The sequence below is a fragment of the Sminthopsis crassicaudata genome, chromosome 6 (assembly GCF_048593235.1).
Source record: "Sminthopsis crassicaudata isolate SCR6 chromosome 6, ASM4859323v1, whole genome shotgun sequence".
Taxonomy (NCBI): domain Eukaryota; kingdom Metazoa; phylum Chordata; class Mammalia; order Dasyuromorphia; family Dasyuridae; genus Sminthopsis; species Sminthopsis crassicaudata.
The window spans coordinates 245,871,932-245,885,403 of NC_133622.1; the positions used below are offsets into that span (position 1 = coordinate 245,871,932).

A 13,472-nucleotide genomic window follows, 5' to 3' on the forward strand; every position below is an offset into this window, starting at 1 on the left:
AGTATTATGATGTGGAAGAAGAGTTAGAATTATTTTCCTGGACCAAGAGGGAAGAAGTAGGAACAATGGGAAGAAGTTTCAAAAAGGCAGATTTAAGCTTTTGGGGAAAAGTTTATTTTGAGGAGAGTGTCCAGAAGCAGAACGGACTGCCTTGGGAGGGGTGGAAATTCTTCCAGTTGGGGGCTTCTGGAAAAGTCTGGATGCCCCCTTGTTTTGTTGCAGAAACAGTTATTTTTCAGGTGTCGGTTGAGCTAGATCAGTGGTCCTCAAACTTTTTAAATAGGGGGCCAGTCCCTGAGACTGTGGGAGGGTCGGACTATAAAAAAACAACAGCTCCCACTCTGACTCCTCCCCTCAGCCCATTTGCCATAACCCGGCGGGCCGCATAAACGTCCTCGGCGGGCCTGGCCCGTGGTCCGTAGTTTGAGAACCCCTGGGCTAGATGGGCCGTGAGATCCCTTTAACTTGGAAATTCGATAACTCTCTGATCCATTTCCAGACATGGAGAGGCACATAGAACAAGATGAGGTGCGGTCGTCGGCAGATCTGCGGATACGGAAGTCCCAGGTGCAGTGGTTCGCTTCTTGCCTTTGCTCTCAAGGGATTAAATCAGTCAGTTTTCACTGAGTATTTGTGGGGGCTTAACCCTATGCTAGGTGGTGTAGGAATAAAAGAAACATGTAGTCCCTGTCCTTAAGGTGTTGATAATTTGGTCAAGGGGATTCCTTACACTTAAAAAAGTCAGTCGACTAGCCTAGCACTGATTAAACGCCTGTTGTTTGCCAGGCACCATGCTGAGTGTTGGGGAGACTAAGAAAGGCAAAAAGCAAACAGTCCTTGTCAGTTTAATGGGGAAAACAATAATATATGTACACAAGATATGGATTAGGATTAGTGGTGGTAGTCTCAGAAGGAAGGCCCAGAGTTTGGGAAGGGCTGCGATCAGAGTTCAGAGGGCATTTGTAGGCTTTAGAGCTAGAAGAGATCTTAGAGGTGACCTAAGTAATCTAATTCCTTATTATAAAAGAGGAGGTGCTGGGGTCCCAGAGACATGAAGTGATGGATCAGAGTCACCTCGCTAACAGAACTGGCAAAGAGCCAGGATCTGAATTGAATAGCAATAAATAGAATGTTTTGGGGGATCATAATAAATAGTGTAGGACTGGAAGGGAGAGGTCAGTGGGAGCTGGGGTGATAAGGGCACGTACCATGGAGGATTTTCTCTAAACTGGGGGTTCTTAATCTTTTCATGTTCTGGAGTCTTTGGGCGGTCTGGGGAAAACCTGGAGATCCCTTCTCAGTAGCATGGTTTAATAAGATAAAGCAAAAAATAAATGAGGATTACGGAGGAAACCAATTACCCAGAAATTAATCAATGTAAATATAATAATTCACTTGTTCTTCAGTCATTTTTCAATCATGTCTGATCATATTTGGGGTTTTCTTGGCAAAGACCCTGGAGTGGCTTGCCTTTTCCTTCTCCAGCTTATTTTACAGATGAGTACATTGAGGCAAACAGAGTTGCTCAGGGTCCCATAGCTAGTAAGTGTTTGGACCGGATTTGAACTCATGAAGATGAGTTGTCCTGATTGTGGGCAGATCCATTGTGCCACCTAGCTGCCCAAATACAGACACACACACACACACACACACACACACACACACACACACACACACACACACACACACACGCACACACACACATACACACACACACAGACACACACACACGCACATACACACACGTGCATTTGTGAGTTATATAATATTAAACAATAAATATATCTAGATACATATTAAACAATACATAAATTATAGCTAAATTAATTTATCAACATGAGTTCAGTATAATTTGTTTAGTTATTAATATTCTGGGTTTTTTTGTTGTTGTTGTTTTGTTTTGTTTTTTAAGTTCATGGATCTCCAATTAAGAACTCCAGAATTCTAGACCAACGGTCTGAAAACGTTTGATAATAAAGGAGACTTCTCTCTGGGTTTCTAGTGTAGTCAGAGATGATATTGGATAAAGTGAAGCTGGATCTCTGAGCTAGGAACATAGAACTGTCAAGTTAATGCTGGACGTGAAGTCCGGAGACTTGGGTTCAAATTCTGTCACTTCCATGTCCCACTCAAATGATCTTTCACAAGTCAGTGGATCTTCTTGACCCTCACTTTCCCCAAATGTAAAATGAGGGGATTGGACTAAGCCTCAGAAGGTCCTTCCAACTCTGGCTTTGGGATCCTGGTTTTTCAGTGGATTCAAGACCTGAGTTCAAATGTTGCCTCATAGACTTCTTAGTCATAGGACTTTGGGTATCCATCTGCCTTATTTTTCTTCCTCTGTAGTAGCAGATAATGATAGAAGCTGCCTTCCAGGGTTGTTGTGAGGATCCGATTAATATTGTCAAGCACTTTGTGACGCTTAAAGTACTTTATGAATGTGCTTTTATCTTGATTTGATTTTCTAAGTTCTAGGGAGCCACTGTAGCTTTTTTAAAAAAAAGTATTAACATATTTTGAGGATCACTATTCTGTAAGCTCTGCGTAGGTTGGGTTGGGGTAGAAATTAAAAAAAGAGAATTTTAGAGACAGCTCACGCCCCCTTCCTCTTCCCACAGCACTCGGTCCTCTCCAGGAAGTTTGTGGAGGTGATGACCAAGTACAACGAAGCCCAAGTGGACTTCCGAGAACGCAGTAAAGGGCGCATCCAGAGGCAACTGGAAATTAGTAGGTTTTTGGAGGGGATGTGGGTCTCTCCCTGTCCTACAACCCCTCCTTTTCGTGGCCGCCCATCACCTACCATGGGCAGGTTTCTGCTGCCAGCCCCAGGCGGTGTCACATACCAGGACTTGTGCTCCTTATCCTGGGGAACGTGGAAAAGACAGGTTCTAGCTCCATTACAATTTGGAATCAGAAACCTAGACCAGTGGGGCATTTGTGTCAGGGCTTCCCTTCTTAAGATCCAAAGCTTTTTTTTTTTTTTATGTATCTTTATTTTAAAATAAAAAAAAAAGTCTTTACTCATGGCTCGTAGCAGCCGTGAAATTTTGAATTCTCTTTTTCTCCTGGGCCTGGAGTGCGCTAGTACCTATAGGGTTGCTTAGGCCTAGAAGGGACCTTAAAGAGGCCCTTCTCATTTATTTGCCCTCTCATTTAACACACCAGGAAACTGAGGCTGCAGGAGCATTGCCCGAAGTCCCCCAGCTAGTAAGTGTCAGTGACTTCAAACCCCATATATTCTTGGTTTCTGTATATTCTTGGTTCATTGTGCAGGGATGCTCTTAGTCATCTGACTTTTGGTCTAGTCCCAGCAGTTGAGAGGGAGCACTCACCGAAGCTTTGATTTTTCCCCTGGATTTTACAACATGCTCCCCTTAGGCCTGGTTTTCAGGACGCCTGTTAAAGGATCTGTTCTGATCTTCTGTGTCTGACACTCTCTTTCCTTTGGGCTAAAGCTGGCAAGAAAACCACAGACGAGGAACTGGAGGAGATGCTGGAGAGCGGGAACCCAGCCATTTTTACTTCTGGGGTGAGTGTTCTGAGAAGAGGGGGCTGGGGGATCAGGCGGGGAAGGGCTGGGGATCCACCAATTAATCGCAGGTGTTTATTAATCGCCTGCTCTGGACCAGACACTGTTCAAGCTGCTGGACAAAGACAAAGAGGAGGCAGTTCTTGCCCTTGAGGAGCTTACATTAGAGCCGAGCCTTAGGGGCAGGGACCCTCGGGTGGGAAAAATAAAGTGCAGGATGCCTTTGTTCCTATTCTCCTCCTGTCCCTCCCAGCTCGCAGCTAAAAGGGACTGCTCCAGCCTCAGTTTCCCTAGAGCGCTCAGTCTGGATTTTTTGATGTTTCCCTTTGTCTCAGCAGAATTAAGTGAGATTGTAAAGCTGCTCCAGGGCTGGGTCTGAGCCCTGGCCCTTGAACTGGTGGCTGTGGAGTGTGCTGGTTAGAGAGCCAGTCTTGGAAGTGGAAAAACATTTGTTGAAGCCCAGCTCTCTTTTCTCCACCTCCCACCTTCCTTCAAAAGTCATCTTGGATCCCTCTTTTGGCTGTTTCTAGGACGTGGAACTTTGCTGGTCCTTCCCCCCGGCTCCCACGGCTAATTCTCTGAGATTATCTTCCATTTATGCCATATGTATTTTGATGAAGTTGTTTAGGTATTGTCTCCTCCAGGAGAATGAGATTTCCGTGAGGAGGGGAAGAGTTTTTGTCTTTTTAAAAAATCCCCAGCATTTAGTGCAAGGCCTGGAACACAGTAGGTGTTTAATAAATGCTTGTTGACTGACACATGGGCCCTAGTGATCCTGAGTTACTCTCTCTTGAATGCCCCAGAAGTCAGAGAATACATATTGGGCTGCATTCAGATATGAAAGGTCCCCGATGGGAATTCCCGCCAGTAAAATGACACGTCGGGCTCCCTAGGTAGAGAACGCTGACCTTTTGTGAGGGGGTGGGCTTAGGGTTATACTAAACCTAATTGTGACCTGGGACTTTTTTTTTCCCACTGTGGAGGATGCCTATTAAACAAAAAAAAAAAAAATTCCTTCCAGTAGAGAAGCTAGTTGTGTCCTGAAAGGTTAAGGTAAGCAGGAGTTAAGTGACTTGTGTAGAGTCACACAGTTAAGTGTCTGTGGCAGGACTTGAACTCCAAGGCGGTTAGAGACTCTATTTACTCTGCCATGTTCCCTCTTGCTTTGTATCTAATAGGTGCTGAATAACAGTTTGAATGAAGTGTGTGTGTGTGTGTGTGTGTGTGTGTGTGTGTGATAGAGGCAGAGAGAGGGAGAGAGACAGAGACATGACAGAGACAGAGACTGAGAGACAGAGACAGGTGACAGAGACAAAGAGAGACAGGTGACAGAGACAAAGAGAGACAAAGAAACACACAGAAACACAGAGAGACAGAGATAGAGGAGAGAGAAAAAGAAAGACAGAGAGAGAGACATGACAGAGACAGACACAAACACAGAGAGAGAGACAGACAAAAAGAGACAGAGACAGAGAGAGAGACAGAGAGATGGGGACGGAGAAGACTAGATTGGTAGAGGATGTTGGGAGGGGTACGTAGGTCATGTGTAGGGATGTTTTGCAGATCATTGACTCCCAGATCTCCAAGCAAGCTCTCAGTGAGATTGAAGGACGGCACAAGGACATTGTCCGGCTGGAGAGCAGCATCAAGGAGCTGCACGACATGTTTGTGGATATCGCCATGCTGGTGGAAAACCAGGTGACCTGACATCGGGCAGGGGCAGTGAGCTGGCAGAGGGCACAGCCCTGGACCCAGGGAAGGAGGCAGGAAGTGTGGGGAGGATGGTTCAGTGACCACTGACGGGATGGAACAGCTCAGCTTAGGAAAACCAAGAGGACTTCTGGACCTCCGTAGGGGGCAGCCTGCCTAGAACCAACATAGAATGGTAGCAAGAGCATGGAATCTAGCTTTAAATCCTGGCCCTGCCTCTTACTGCCCACCTAATCGTGGCCAATTCATCTTTTTTCTCGGAGATTCTGTTTCTTCATTTGTGAAATAAACAGTGAGACTAGATTTTCCTTAAGGTTCTTTCTGATCTAAGCTCCTGGCTGGGCCCAAACTGGCTGCATGTATGGCAAGTGACTTTTATGACCCTCAGTTTCTTCATCTGCTAAAAGGGGATAAGTGACACCTTGACTCCTCAAAGAGTAGCTATGAGGAAAATGCTTTGTGAGCTGTGAATATTCCAGCTGATCGCTGACCCCATCCATGTGGGTCCTTTTCCTCCTCGGGGACATATTGCAATCTCCTCATGCTCACCATCCTGGATGATTTTTGTTCACGTCCTTCCATTAGTTAGTTGCCTACAGGGGGTCCCCCTGATATGCTATGGTGAGGTATAAACTGTAAAGTGGTCCTCAAACTTTTTAAATAGGGGCCAGTTCCCTGTCCCTCAGACTGCTGGAGGGCCGGACTATAGTAAAAACTAAAGCATGAGCCCCTTAGCCCATTTGCCACAACCCAGTGGGTCGCATAAACGTCCTCTCGGGCCATAGTTTGAGAACCTCTGCCCTATATAATAGAACTGCTATAATAATAATTAGCACATGACTTTAAAGCTTGGTTCTAACCCACTTGCCTACTGACTAGTTAGCAAAGCTAGTTCCAGGCTCCTATTGGGTAGGAATCTCTCCTTTTCTCCCTCTCTGTTGAGCTTACTTGATCTCGGGTCCCCCTCCAGACCTCAGCACCCACTTCTCAAGTTCTCCTTCTCCACTTTCTGTGTTTTTTTTTTGCCCACAATGCCATGCGAGGATCGGGTGTGAGACTAGGGGAATGGTGAGTGCACTCTTGTTCTGCTTTGGTCTCTAATGATGGGGGAGGTGGAGGACATCTTCGTGCACGGAGCATGGGGCCTTCAACTTTTGTTTACCAGGAAATGGATTGAAGAGAGGATTAGATTTCTCTCTCTTGCCACAAGAAATGGGGGTGATGAGTATATGAAAGAGTTAAGGCATCTCATTCCGAGACTCCTTCCTGGAGGAGGGAACAGGAGGATCGAAGGCGGGCCAAACTTTTCCGTCTCTCAGAGCTGAACTTAGTTTATTAGATTTTTCTGTTACATGGACTCTTTTAGAAGTTCAATAAAGCTTATGGATCCCTGTTCAGAATAATGCATAAAATAAAATAATCAGATTGCAAAGGAAACCAATCATATTGAAATGGTTGTTAAAATATTAAAAACAAACAAACAAGTTCAAAGATCCTGGATTAAAAACCTCTGTCTTAAATGATGGTATAAGATCATTGTGAGAAAACCAGGATCCCATTAAGGATGGACCCTAAGAAAGAGATTAAATAAATTAGGAGAGAATGGGGTCCTGACTAGCTCCCCACTTGGGAAAAGAAGTGTAGGATATGAGAGCAATGGGTTAGGCATTTGAAGCTTTTCTCTTCCTGACCCTCTTCCTTGATAATGAACAACTTTTTGTCAGCCTCAGCATCCTCATCTACAAAGGAAGGGTAAAAATATTGGTACTTTTCTGCCTCAGAGATTATGAAGATCCTATGAGAGAATGTTTCTTAAGCCCTTAGTAAATAAGAAATGTGCCCTGAAGATAAGGTCTAATGGTGTTAAACTCCATTGCCTCCCTTTCCGTTAAATGAGCAGGTTGGATCAGATGATGCCTTCCCTAAATCTATGATGCCGTTTGGGCAAGGCATTTTGTCTCTGAACCTCAGTTTCCTCATAAGTAAGATGACTGTGAAGGCCTCTTCTAGTCCTATCTGAAGTCAGTGGACTTTTAGCTCTGAGTAATCAGCCATGGGGGGTGCTTCTCTCTTGGGGTCATTGGGCCTCCTGCGGAATGTGACCAATACCTGTCCTTCGCAGGGGGAGATGATAGATAACATAGAACTGAATGTGATGCACACAGTGGACCATGTGGAGAAGGCTCGAGATGAGACCAAGAAGGCGGTGAAATATCGTAGTCAGGCCCGGAAGGTGAGAGAACCTTGGGGCCTCACCTGAAGAGAGTGCCCACTTTATTTGCTATTTTTCCTTCCTATTTTCTACCATGTCGCCTCTGCTTTCTGCTGCTGCCGCCTCTCACTTTCTTGGAAAGGGAGCCATGATTGATCGCATTGAGAACAACATGGACCAGTCAGTAGGCTTCGTGGAGACGGCTGTGGCGGACACCAAAAAGGCTGTGAAATACCAGAGTGAAGCTCGGAGGGTGAGAGCCTTAGCCTTGGCCCCACCTGCCTTGTTTCTTTTGTGGTCAGCCCTTCCTGTCTGTCCACCCTCTGCCTCAGTTCTCCCGGTAGGATAACTACTGCCCTTTTATTCTTGGCTCTTCCTGTCTGTCCACCCTCTGTCTCAGTCTTCCCAGTAGAATCACTACCATTCCTTTATTCTCATTTTGGACTGGCATGAATCCTGTTCTCACACAGGCTCAGGCATATAGAAAGTGCTGGACTAGGAGTCCCATGAGTTGAGTTTGAGTTACAGGCTTCCTACTCATTTCGTGACCATAGAGTAAGTAACTACACCCCTGGTATAGTTTTCTTAACTAAACTATGAGGAACATCCATACACGGGATCCTCAGTTTCCTTACGTGTATGATAGGGGATCTTATCTGTCCCTGGTTTTCTCATGTGTACAATGAGACTGACATCTGTACAATGTCGGCTTATACTGGGACCCCAGTCTCCTCATTTGTCCAATAGGAACCTTTGGTTTCCTCATTTGTGCCAGATAGTCTTTAAGCCTCTTCACAAAATGAATCTATAAACAGAACCCATGCTTTGAAAATAGTGCCAAAATCTTACCGCTTGTTGGGACTGATTGGTAGCTGTATGTCTCGTCTCCCAGACAGCAATCAGAATGACAAAGGAGACTTGGGTTTAAAGACCAATGAGCCTCCTTCCAAACCCCTCTCCTGGCACAATGATGGCATTTAAGAGAGGTGGCGTAGCATCATGTCGTGGCCATAGGTGATCTAGGCTGTGGTCCTGGCTCTGTCCTGTACTAACTTGGTAATGTGAGCATGGGCTTTGTAGAAATAGAAACAATTCTGTCAGGTCTCTCATAATCAGGACTCTGCATCAAAAGACTTTTTTGCTCAAGCGGCGGCAGTTTCTCAGACTTTTCTCTCTACCTGGTTCTTGGCATCTGTTGTCTCCTCAAGCTTAACTGTTTTCTATCTGGAAATCTCTTCTCCACAGAAGCTTGTCAAGTCTTGTGTCTCGCGATCTCTTTGATCTAGTTTGCTGTTCTAGAGTTCTATCTCATAGCACGCCCATAGCACATACTAAGGTGATAATAACCCGCATCCCTTTCAATTTATTAATCCTCAAGGAGAGGTGACCAGTTGTTTGGTATAGGACAGGGTGCTAGGTTCAAATCCTGCCTCTGATACTTGTAAGTTGTGTGACACTAGGGAAGTCACTTTATCTCTTTGAGCTGATTTTCCTCATTCATAAACTGGATACATATATCTGTTGAACCTGGATTTTTGTAATGATCAAAGGAGATTATGTATGTTTGTAAAAATTAGAAGTTCTATTTAAATGTCATCTATCAGTAGTAGTAGTAGGAATAGGAATAGGAGTAGTAGTTGTAGTATAGTAGAAATAATATTTGTAGTAATAGTAGTGGTAGTAGTTGTAATTGTTATGTGGAACTGGAAATAATTTTGTATCCTTCCCTGCTGGCATTTAGTTCAGTACTAGTCAACATTTATTAGGCACCAGTCCATCAACAAGAGTATATTTAACCCCTAGTATATATTGGATATAATGGGAGTTGGGAAGAGGATAATTTCCTCAGTCTGTGCAATGAAGAACTTTTTGTTTCTTCATCTGTACAGTGAGGGGAAGAAGCTCTCTATAAAGGGGGACTTTTTGGTTTCCTCATTTATACAAAAACAAAAACAAAACTTCCTTTATTTTCAAGAAAGTTACATTCTCACTTAAGAATGTTTAAAAATGCAGTCTCTTGACATATTTTGTTGAGGTCAGAAGCTATCACTACTCTTTTTTTTTTTTTTTTTTTTTTTTTTCTGAAGCAGTTGGGCTTAACTGATTTGTCCAGGGTCACACAGCCAGGAAGTGTTAAGTATCTGAGATCAGATTTGAACTTGGTCCCCCTGACTTCAGGGCTGGTGCTCTATCCACTACACCAATCTAGCTGCCCCAATGTCACTATTCTTCAAAGAGATAGCCGCCTGATTCTCTTGAAAACTTCTTTCAATGCAGAGATGACCTAGGGCTGAATGTGTTGGCTCATAATGAAGCTATAACAAAGGTGAAGCAACAGAGACTTTGTCCCAGAGCACCAAAATTTTGAGAGTGTTGATAATATTTGCTATCAGCAGGTGGAAATAATTGAATGTTCCATCTTCATTTCAATAATTAAAGTAATAAATATCAGGTGGCCAATAAGCTCTTTCAGACTTTTTTTTCTTTTTTTTTTCTGAGGCAATTGGGGTTAAGTGACTTGCCCAGGGTCACACAGCTAGGAAATGTTAAGTGTCTGAGACCAGATTTGAACACAGGTCCTCCTGACTTCAAGGCTGGTGCTCTAACCACTGCACCACCTAGCTGCCCCTATTTCAGACTTTTCTTAGACAATTTACTACTATGGAAGTGACCTCCTCAGCAGTGAATTTCCCGGTATGACAAGTTCTACTATTTCCTGAACTGAAATTGTCTTAAAAAGTTGACTTGAGAGTATTTTTTGTGCTCCTCACATCAATTATCAGACTTGCTAATTAACTTCTCTTTTGTAACAAGACATAGCCAGTTAATTTGCTCTTCTTGGTTATTTATAATTTCTTCTTCCTCTCTCTTATACCTCCCCTCCAGAAAATGGTAATTATCATTATCATAGTTGTGGTGGCACTGGGCATTTTAGCTCTGATCATCGGGCTTTCCGTCGGGCTGAAATAACAGCAGCTCCCATTGAGTGCTGGCACTGAACTGTAAGTAGTATGGACCTACTCATCTTCAGGGGCTCTGTCGATCCTCAGAGAGAGAACTAACCCACATTTGATTTCATCATCTGCTCCTCTCTCTCCTGCTTCTGGGAATCTCAGAGCCTCTTGGAATTCCTAAGCTGAATCACGAGGGACAGTTGACCCCATAGGCTGGTCGCTGTGGTCTGTGCTTGGGCTTTTCCATGTTCTTGTTAATCAGTCTTGTTCTGGGGCTACACTTTCCCTTTCTCAGTGAATCTGGGGGAAGGAAAGAGTCTGGGTTATCTTGGCGCTTGGTTTCTTTCTGAACCCTCACCGGCTTGGTGGATCTTGCAACGTGCTTTCTATATCTGCTCCACTTTTGTGTCTGCTCCTTTCCTGTGTAAATGGAGCTGGGGATTGGGCAGTTGAGAGGCTAGGATTTGGGATTTGGTTTCTGGGCTCTTCCTTGACTTTATCACATTTGCATTTGGGGGAGGCTGGGTTTTTTTAAATGATGCTTTATCTTTTTGTAATTAAAAATTTTTGAATGTCTTTTGTCTTGTATTTTTAATGTGGAAAGCCTCAGAGAAAAGTGATATAAAAACATGGAATTGTTGCTTTTAAAATTTCCTATTGCTATCCAGTCAGCTGATGAGGGAAAGGCAAAGGGGTGGGGTCGTGGAGAGAGCCCTTTGCTTGGGAGTCACCTGGGTCTGAGGCCTGGTTTTATTACCATGTCATTTAATTGAAACCTCACTGTCCACATCTGTACAAAGAAGGGTAACACAGACTTGTCTGGTCCATGTCAGAGTTATTGGGAAGAAAATGTGCTATTATCCTTTAATTGCTACAGAAATGGGAACAATTAACGGATTATTGGTTAACTAATTAGCCCTCTTCAGGATGATTTGTGTGGTCTGTTTGTAAGACTGCCCAAGCCAAATTCTCAGCAGTGACATTTCTAGTCCTCAGTTTCTTGTACACGGGAAGAGAGCCTTCGAGGACTAGTGAGCTGAATGTAGTACACTGGATAGAGAACTAGATTTAGAACCAGGAAAATCCGAATTCAGATCTTGCTCTGAAACTTGTGTGACATTGGGCAAAATCGCTTCATTTCTGTGCTTGTTCCCTCAAGGGTAAAATAAATGGGGCTGGATGAGATGGCCTCGAAATCTCCTTTCAGCTCTTAAACTATGATCCCCTGCCTCCTGCCCTCCACCTCCATTGTCTGCCTCTTCTCCTTCTTCCCTTCCCAAAAGCCTCACAAACACTCTCTGGTTAAGGCTACTTCCTTCTTTTTCACGTCTACATTTCATGTGACAGGACGGCGTGGACTCTCGATGCATTTAACCTTCTGCTTTCTTTGGGGAGAGGAGATGAGGTGGTGGTCATAGGGCGGGGCCGGGGGACTGTCTGGTTAGGAAAACAGAAAGTAGAACTGTGAATAAAGCCCTGGTGCAGGACTGTGGGGCTGGGCCTCCCAGGCCACTGGCTCCGTTGCTTCTGCTGAGTCTTCATTTTCTGTCTCTCTCTCAGCTACCCAGTTGGAGGCTGTTGGAATTAGTAAATGCCAGGGCTGTAAGTGCTTTCAAATATTGGAATTAGCCTTTGTAAGAATTCCGTAAGCCTTAATGAACCCCAGGCTCCTTAATGACTGAACATTGAGTCTCAAGTTAGCAATGGAGAGAATATGAATAATATACATGAATATAAATAATACCATGTAAATAAATAATATAAAAATATAAACTAAACAAATTTAAATATAATATTTAACATATATAATACATAAATGAACAGAGATATAAAAATAAAAATAAATATAAATGTAAATTGCAACTCCCCTTTCCAGGCAATCTTCATTATACTTTCACTGTGATGCCTCCTTGTGGGGTGGGGAGTGGTCTAGATTCTTGGGAGCACCACCATGATGTGGTCCTTAGAGCTCAGGACTTGGATTCAGTCTGAGTCTGAGTGACTTCAAATACTAGCTGTGTGACTCTGGGTAAGTCACTTAAAATCTCTATATCTCAATTTTTTTCAATTGTAAAATGGGGATAATAATAACATCTATTTTCCCATATTGTTGTGAGGATCAGGTGAGATATTTTTAAAGTGCTTTGCACACTGTAAAGTACCATATAAATGGTGCTATTAATTATTAATAATTATCATTAGTTAAATGTTATATTATTAATTTAAAAAATGTCCTGGTCTTCCTGCATGAGCCACTGTAGACTTTCTGAAATCTCCTGGTAAAGGGTAAAAGATGCACTAATGATATCATCTTCATGTAGTAGATTAGGGGAAGGGCATCTCTCTCTTCTCTTTTTTTCTTTTTCTTTGTTTCTGTCTTTCTCTTTTTTTCTCTTTCTTCTTTCTCTCCTCTCTTTTCTCTTTCTGTTTCTCTTCCTTCTTCTCTTCCTCTGTCTCTTCCCTTTCTCTTTTCTTTCTCTGTTTCTATCCATCTCTTTTTTCCTCTCTGTGTCTCTGTCTCTCTCCTTGTCTTTCTCTCTTCCTCACTCTTTTTCTCTCTGATTCTTTCTTTCCCTCCCTCTTTTCTCTCTGCTCTTCTCTCCTCTCTCTCTTTTCTCTTTCTGTTTCTCTTTCCTCTTCTTTTCCTCTCTCCTCTCTTTTTTCTGTTTCTGTCAGTCTCTATTTGCTGTCTCTTTTCTCTTTTCCTCACTCTTTCTCTGATTCACTTTCTTTCCTTCCCTCTCTTCTTTTCTCTGTCAGCTCTTTCTTCTCCTCTGTCTGTCTGTCTCTCTATCTGTCTCTGTCTCTCTTTCTCTGTCTTTCTGTGTCTCTTTTTCTCTCCTCTGCTTCTGTCTCTTCCCCCCCTCCCTCTCTTGTGCCATTGTCTGGATAAAGATCAGGGGCCTAAACCAAATGATCTCCAACATTCTTTCATACCTTAAGCTTCTGGTTTCCCCTGAGCAGACTGTCTGGGCATTCTGCCCTGGGGATTGGCTTATGCCCAGAAAAGAGTTGTGAGCATCCTTGCCTAGGAATGGGGACGTCTCGTTCCCTGTTAAATGACTGG

At 43.6% G+C, this 13,472-nt stretch overlaps 1 protein-coding gene across 4 annotated transcripts in view; it reads left to right on the plus strand.

Moving 5' to 3' along the window:
• The window catches only part of STX3 (syntaxin 3), a 53,902-nt gene that overhangs the window by 31,946 nt on the left and 8,484 nt on the right, over nt 1-13,472 (plus strand). For 2 of the 4 annotated variants that reach the window (XM_074274019.1, XM_074274020.1), the window contains exons 5-10: nt 500-567; nt 2,619-2,727; nt 3,456-3,529; nt 5,093-5,227; nt 7,362-7,472; nt 10,338-10,453. In XM_074274019.1, the coding sequence (XP_074130120.1) occupies nt 500-567; nt 2,619-2,727; nt 3,456-3,529; nt 5,093-5,227; nt 7,362-7,472; nt 10,338-10,421 (581 nt within the window). In that variant the 3' untranslated portion in view covers nt 10,422-10,453. Of the gene's footprint in view, nt 1-499; nt 568-2,618; nt 2,728-3,455; nt 3,530-5,092; nt 5,228-7,361; nt 7,473-7,593; nt 7,705-10,337; nt 10,454-13,472 lie in introns of all 4 variants that reach the window. The other 2 variants (XM_074274021.1, XM_074274022.1) reach the window with 2 other exon arrangements.